Source organism: Poromitra crassiceps (genome assembly GCF_964638095.1).
Source record: "Poromitra crassiceps genome assembly, chromosome: 19".
Classification (NCBI taxonomy): domain Eukaryota; kingdom Metazoa; phylum Chordata; class Actinopteri; order Beryciformes; family Melamphaidae; genus Poromitra; species Poromitra crassiceps.
The window spans coordinates 14,269,102-14,276,921 of NC_139646.1; the positions used below are offsets into that span (position 1 = coordinate 14,269,102).

Sequence of the window (7,820 nt, forward strand, 5' to 3'; positions counted from 1 at the left end):
ACGTGACGTTATGAGGTCATCGATGATGTCATACCTCCCCGGACGTTGTGACATCACCAACGATGTCATACCTCGAATGTGGGGGGGTATAAAAGGTGTTGTTCTGCTATGACTGCTTCTGCCTGATATTCCATATTCCATAAATTAGCCTGAAAGACATCTCTGTGGTTCTAATCGATCACTGCCCGTGAGCCCTTACCTAAGATCCAGCAACTTCACACTTCACACAAGGCAAGCACATAAACTTCCTTACAAACTGCTCCTTCGAGCCGGATCCGAACCAGTGCCCTAAGGATCATCATAATGCAGTCAATCTGCAGCATTTGCACCAGAGACTGCATTAGCAAACATGAGGTGATCCTGAATGATGCTGTCCACCTGATTTGCAGTGACACCTGTTTTAGCTATTTCCGCACAGTCAACAATCTGTCCGTGGCTAGCTGTGAGAACTGCGGTGCCTACTGCCAGAACAAGCCCCTCGTACTGAAGATGGAGGGCGGCAGCAAAACCCTGTGCACGGCAGAATGTCTGGTCAAGTTCAAAGAGAACATCAAGACACCCCAGCCATGTAGCATGTGCCACACCAGCTGCCACACGCAGCTGGTGTCAGACATGAAGGAAAACAAAAGCAGCGAGGATGTGGTGGAGCTCTTCTGTACCAGCAGCTGTGTGATGGCATACAAGGTCCAGTCTGCCAGTGCATCAGGTGCGCCATTGTCTTGTGACAGCTGTGGGAAGACCACAGTATCAGCCTACCACCTAGCCATGTCAGATACTTCCATCAGGAACTTTTGCACTCTACTATGTGTGATGGGTTTTAAGAAGTTCAAGACAGACGCTGCGAAGGCTCCTCCCAAGGTGCTGAAGAACAAGGCTGTTCCCTTACTGCTGCCTGTCCCCAGGAGGGTTGACAGTGCTGAGCGCATTGTGGAAACCATCCAGGAGATCAAGGAGAAGATCCCAGCCGACCCCTTCGAGGCAGAGCTTCTCCTCATGGCTGAGATGGTGGCCGACCAGGAGGGTGGGAGTGATAAGAAGAAGGAGGGGCAGAAGGATCGTTTGGTAGAGAAAGACAAAGAGAGAGACAGGCCAGAAGCTCACGCCCCGGATGACCACGCCAGTAACTACAGTGATGACTTGGACACAGCTGACAACCTGGCCGGCTTCCTAAACAACTGGGAGGAGCCCTCCTCTGACGCCGGTTTCAGGTCACCCAATCGACCGTACGACCATGAGAAGCTACACCCGCTCATAGACTCTCCTGTGGGCGTGGCCAGTGAGCCTTATTCTGAGCGCCCGCCTTCAGTCCCGCCTCCCATGGACATCGAGGCTAACTTTACTCTGGAGATGATGGCCCAGCTGAGACACCAACCCCCACGCTGCCCCAGGCCTCCTCCGCCTGCCACTTCACAACGACGACATCTTCACAGGAAAGCCAGGGACAATAATAATAAGAAGGGTTGTGAGTCGAAACAGTCGGCTAAGGCATCTAAGTCAGTGATGGCGAGGGAGCCCCACACACTGAAGAGTCAGTACGGAATCGATGCCTGGAAGAGCTGGATCCAGTGGAGGGAGACCCAGCTCAACATTGAGAAGCCACGCTTCGGCTCTCGTATCATGGAGTTAAAGGAGCATGTTCTTCGCTGCACCACAGCAGAGCTGAGCTACGGCCTCTGTTGCTTCATCACCGAGGTGAAACGACCCAACGGAGAGCCATACTCACCTGACAGCTTGTTCTACCTCTGTCTCAGCATACAAAAGTACCTGTTTGATAATGGCCGTGTGGAGAACATATTCACCGATAGATTCTACAACAAGTTCTCCATGGAGATCACCAAGATGCTAAAAGATTTCGAACCCCAAATCACAACCAGTGGCTATGTCCATTCCCGTGTGAAGGAGGAGTACCTGTGGGACAGCAAACAGCTGGGGACCTACCCCCCGATCATCCTCCTCAACACCCTGCTCTTCTTCTGCTGCAAGTATTTTGGCTTCAGAACAGTGAAGCAGCACCGCCAGCTGTCCTTCAGCCACGTCATGCGCTGCACCAAGACCACCGCCAACAACACCAAGACCACCTTCCTGCGCTTCTACCCTCCCGTAGCCACGAGCCAGGAGGAGGAGCAGCCGCAGGCAGATGAAGATGGTGCCCCACCCAAGAAGCGTAAGAAGGATGATGGGGAGGAAAAGGAGGAGAGTAAAGGCCGTTTCTCACTGGTGCGGTGCGGAATGCGTTGCGAAATGCGATGCGATATTTTGTGCGGATTTTCCACATTGCAAACTATACACACAGGTGCGGGTGCGAATTATTCGCATTCCCACGTTAATTTTCCGTCTGCGGAAAAACAGTGAGCAGAGACCACGATGGAGTCAAGCAGTAGTAGTAGCAGTGATGATGACCTGCTCCTCATTTTGCTGAGAAAACAAACGAGAAAGAGGAAAAGAAGGTTCTGGGTTCACCCAATTTTAGAGAGGCGCACAGAACATGGCGAGTTTCATCAGCTGGTCCAGGAGCTGCGCCGGTATCACAGTCGCTTCAGGCAGTATTTCAGAATGGGAGTTGAGCAATTTGAGGCTCTGTTGGGGATGATAGCCCCTCACATAATGAGGAAACACACAAACTACCGCAAACCTATCGACTCTTGCAGTGTGTTTGAGGTGAGCATTTTCATGTAATTTATTTTGTTTACCGTATTTTGCTTTAAAAAAAAATCACGATATACGAGGGATCAGTGTTTGTAAACAAACGACGAAACTGGGGGGGACGTTCACGCTAGGAAGGCAGATAGCCTGTAACGTTACAGTAGGCTATGAACACAAATTTAATCATCACCATGCCAAACAGCAGCGCAGCTCCATACTACAATGTGACGTCAGTTGTAAATAAAGGATTTCATTGGTCAAACGTATCTTGCCGCATCCGAAAATCCGCCGAAGTCAAAGTCCGTGCGGAAAAATAAACCCCCGCACGAATGTTCCGCCTCGGTGTGCAAGGTTCAATTGCAACTCATTAAAACATTTTGTTCCAAATCTCCGTGCCGAATATTCGCGCGAAAATCCGGACCGGTGTGAAACGGCCTTAAAGCGGAAATCCTGGATATGGTAGAGAATATTGAGAACCCTCTCCGCTGTCCGGTCAGACTCTATGAGTACTACCTCTCCAAATGCTCAGAGACGGTCAAGCAGGCCACCAAACTGTTTCACCTTCACCCAGAGAGCTGCTACGTTCCCAACAGCCCCATCTGGTTCTCCTCCACCCCGCTGGACGACAGCACCATGGAGGCCATGCTCATCCGCATCCTCGCCATCCACGAGATGCACATCAAGACGGGCAAGGGGGGAGGTTAGCAGAAGCAAAATGACCTGACCGCCTGATAGAAAATGCTCCGTAATGGCCCACCATCAGGCCTGTTCTTGGGGCAAATGACGCCCACCAACCAAGGCGCCAACGACGCAATGATGATGTCACCGCCGTGACATCATCGATGATGATGTCAGAGTTCACCTCATGAGGTCATCGGTGATGTCAGAGTTTCCCCTGTGAGGTCATCAGCGAAGTCAGATGGTCTAGGCTGACTGTGATGGCAGATGTGACTTTATGAGGTCATCGATGATGTCATACCTCCCCGGACGTTGTGACATCACCAACGATGTCATACCTCGAATGTGGGGGGGTATAAAAGGTGTTGTTCTGCTATGATATGTATGGTCCTATGTTCCCTTTCCGCAACTGCTTCTGCCTGATATTCCAAATAAATTAGCCTGAAAGACATCTCTGTGGTTCTAATCGATCACTGCCCGTGAGCCCTTACCTAAGATCCAGCAACTTCACACTTCACACAAGGCAAGCACATAAACTTCCTTACAAGAGACTTAATAAAGAGAGCAGCATCAAAAGCAGGCATCCCCAGGACAAGGTCAGCTCAACTGTTTTCCTCACAGAGAAAAATCCTCCCTTTGTCTGCCTGCCCCCGCCAGCTGCAAGTCATTAAGGCTCATAAATTCTCGCTGGATGTGCGCATGCTTAAAAAATTAAAATAAACAATAACAGCCACGCTCCCGGAGCAGATTCCGCGCCTCGAACAGACATCGTTGTGACACCGTTGTGACGTAAAAACCGTCACAATGGAGCGTTTTGCCAGATGATGAAATGGGAGCTCTCCGTGTGGAAAACATATAGCGAAGGTAAACACTGCCCATCTGCTTATATTAACAACATTATAATGATACAAAGGGTTGATAGGTGAAGCCAGCAATCATGTCAACACTCATGTCAGGGAGGGAGGGAGGTACAGAGTGACTAACACCAGGACACAAAACTTACTCAAACTTACCCGCTCAAAGTAAACAAATCAGATCAAAATCAAATCTAAATCTAAATCAAATCAGATCAAATCTTTGTGTGTCTGTGTGCAAGAGAGAGAGAGAGCGAGTAAAAAGTAGGCCCTGTGTAACAGGCAAAGGCTCTGACACATACACACGCACACATACACACGCACACACAGACGCACAGACACACATGCACGCACGCACACACACACACACACACACACACACACACACACACACACAGACAGACACACACACACACACACACACACACACACACACACAGACAGACACACACAGACGCACAGACACACAGACGCACAGACACACACACACACACACACACACAAACACACACACACACACAGACACACACACACACACACACGCGCACGCGCACGCGCATGCATGCATGCATGCACACATTTGGGAGAGTAATGTTCAAATTGTAATATATTGCATACTAACTACCTGATTAAAACTGTCAGTATAACATGAGGCGTAATTTAGACCTTGACTTAGCGCTTTGCAGTGGTGCTTCACTTGCTTTTATGTGAGAACCCAATCTGCCAATTTCAACCCTAAAGTTTGCAGGGATGATGAGTGGCCCCTTGCGAGCCTGGTATCCAGCCCTGATGTCTGGACGCTTATCCACCACTGACTTGGTGACGTTGTTTTTAGCCCCAACTGATTGGTTGCCGTTGGTTGTCAATCATCACACTCTTTGACCAATCACAGTAACAAAGCAGGTCGACTTTGACGATTCTGCGCCAAATAAGTTACATTGATAAGAACCGAAGGCTAATAGGTTGTTCCACTGCAATGGCTGTCAGCCGCAAGCAGCTCAACAACCGGCCAACTGATTTCAAAGCTGATGGGCTTACTGGAAAGAGCGTTACTCAGACTGGTTAACTGGCGAAACCTTTGGTCGCTCACAGTGGCGTTTTGAGCCCGGTGAAGTGGTTACAGCGGCAGGTAGTGGGCCTAGCTAACGTACCTAACAGCTAGCTAGCTATTTAACCTACTAAATGTGCGTTGTTGCTACGCTCTGTAATGCACCATCAGTAGATTAGTCCCGCCCCCTATCATTGACCAGCCAATCAGGCATCTCGGACAGTATCTCTCTGAAATAAGCGCCAGTGGATAAGCTTGCATCCAGACCCATATGAATTGCTATGCAAATTTGATTCATATGGGCTGGACACCAGGCTAGTCCCTTGCAGGATGACGTGCACTTGAAGTCATGGATACAAGACAGGCCACCTTCACTTTATGGAAGATGATACAGTCCCTTCCTTAAGCAAAACCCTACAATGCATCTGTGCTCCCATTAGTATGCAGATACCAAGTAATCTGCATACTAATAAATGCCAAATTCATCAAGCAGGATATGAATTGTTGACTCACAAAAACTTCATGGAAATAAATTAGGCTGGAAGGAACTGGTCTCTGAACAGTTGGAATGCTAATTTGTTCACTCTTCACAATTAAGCAGGCAACGGCAAGATGTGTGCTGCCATTTACCTGCTCCAGTTCCTAAAGGATCAAGATGTGTCCTGCCATTTACCTGCTCCAGTTCCTAAAGGATCATCAAGGGAGACAGCACTGCAAGGTGCACGGAGGCTGCTAGGTGCACGGAGGCTGAAAGGTGCACGGAGGCTGAAAGGTGCACTGAGGCTGAAAGGTGCACGGAGGCTGAAAGGTGCACGGAGGCTGAAAGGTGCACGGAGGCTGAAAGGTGCACAGAGGCTGAAAGGTGCAAGGAGGCTGAAAGGTGCACGGAGGCTGCTAGGTGCACAGAGGCTGAAAGGTGCACTGAGGCTGAAAGGTGCACAGAGGCTGAAAGGTGCACTGAGGCTGAAAGGTGCACAGAGGCTGAAAGGTGCACAGAGGCTGAAAGGTGCACGGAGGCTGAAAGGTGCACAGAGGCTGAAAGGTGCACAGAGGCTGAAAGGTGCACGGAGGCTGAAAGGTGCACGGAGGCTGAAAGGTGCACGGAGGCTGAAAGGTGCACGGAGGCTGAAAGGTGCACAGAGGCTGAAAGGTGCACAGAGGCTGAAAGGTGCACGGAGGCTGAAAGGTGCACGGAGGCTGAAAGGTGCACGGAGGCTGAAAGGTGCACAGAGGCTGAAAGGTGCACGGAGGCTGAAAGGTGCACAGAGGCTGAAAGGTGCACGGAGGCTGAAAGGTGCACGGAGGCTGAAAGGTGCACAGAGGCTGAAAGGTGCACGGAGGCTGAAAGGTGCACGGAGGCTGAAAGGTGCACGGAGGCTGAAAGGTGCACAGAGGCTGAAAGGTGCACGGAGGCTGAAAGGTGCACGGAGGCTGAAAGGTGCACGGTGGCTGCCAATACATTGTTTCATTGTGCCCAATTTAGCAGATGTCCAGTCGATGCACTTTTTCTGCGAGGACGGGGCTTTGATCATGGAGGAAAGACTTGCAGAGCCAAGATGCACAGCCAACAGCTCTCCCGTGTTCCTCCAGATAACACACCTTTCCATCCTGGCTGCAGGTACTGCATTGGAGCCTATCTCAGGCCTCTGTCTCACACTGCATAGCCCTTAATGGAAGTGAGCAGACGTACCAAAGAGAATATACTGTATATAGAGATATGCCAGCCAGACACTGACAGCTACACGCATTCCATCACATTGCTCTCTGAACAGCGATGTTATTGGCAGTATACGTGTGAACCATCAGAGTGCACAAGCTAGTTCAGGCAGACGACCTGAGTGCTGCTGTGCTCCAGCATCTGCTGATGTGTCAGCCGAGCTTGTGTATTGCCATTACCAATATTTAAGCTGTCAAACTCACTTCTGGTTGTGTGCTGCTGCTGCTGCTGCTGCCTGTGCCTCTCGTAGCCCCGCCTCCAGTCCAGCAGCCTCCTGTGCCTCTCGTAGCCCCGCCTCCAGCCCAGTATCTTCCTGTGCCTCTCGTAGCCCCGCCTCCAGTCCAGCATCCTCCTGTGCCTCTCGTAGCCCCGCCTCCAGCCCAGCATCCTCCTGTGCCTCTCGTAGCCCCGCCTCCAGCCCAGCATCCTCCTGTGCCTCTCGTAGCCCCGCCTCCAGCCCAGCATCCTCCTGTGCTCTCTGTTTCTCTATTGGCCTTTGCATTGATCTCTCCCTGCTCTTGCTTTTGGCGGACTTTAAATTGTGAACAGGGCCTTGATGCCAAAATAAAATCTATATTTGCATTTACTTTCAATTAAAATGTCCTATTCAGTACACAAGTTGACTAACTAAAACAGGGATAAGACACCATTCCATGAACATTCAATTGGTATTGTTATGAAGTGTTGGTGAGTGAGATGGATTTTTTTTTAAGCAGAAATGCAAAGTAGCCTAAATAATTTCATATTGTATGAAGTACAGGATATTCAACTTTGTTTGTATCCAATTAATGTTCCAATATGGCGAAGTTCCAATTGATTGTTTGTCTACAGTCATATTATGAAACCCTGGTTTTCTAAAGATATGAGAGAGACACTAAGG

At 49.9% G+C, this 7,820-nt stretch overlaps 1 protein-coding gene across 1 annotated transcript; it reads left to right on the forward strand.

Annotated features, from left to right (window-relative positions):
* Positions 1–303: 303 nt before the first annotated feature.
* On the forward strand, positions 304–3,348 carry LOC310793907 (zinc finger MYM-type protein 4-like; the record flags this gene model as incomplete). The annotated part of the gene is made up of 2 exons (XM_083655795.1): positions 304–2,197; positions 3,086–3,348. 2 exons carry the CDS (start codon positions 304–306, stop codon positions 3,346–3,348), a joined length of 2,157 nt encoding a protein of 718 aa, XP_083511921.1.
* Positions 3,349–7,820: the final 4,472 nt, after the last annotated feature.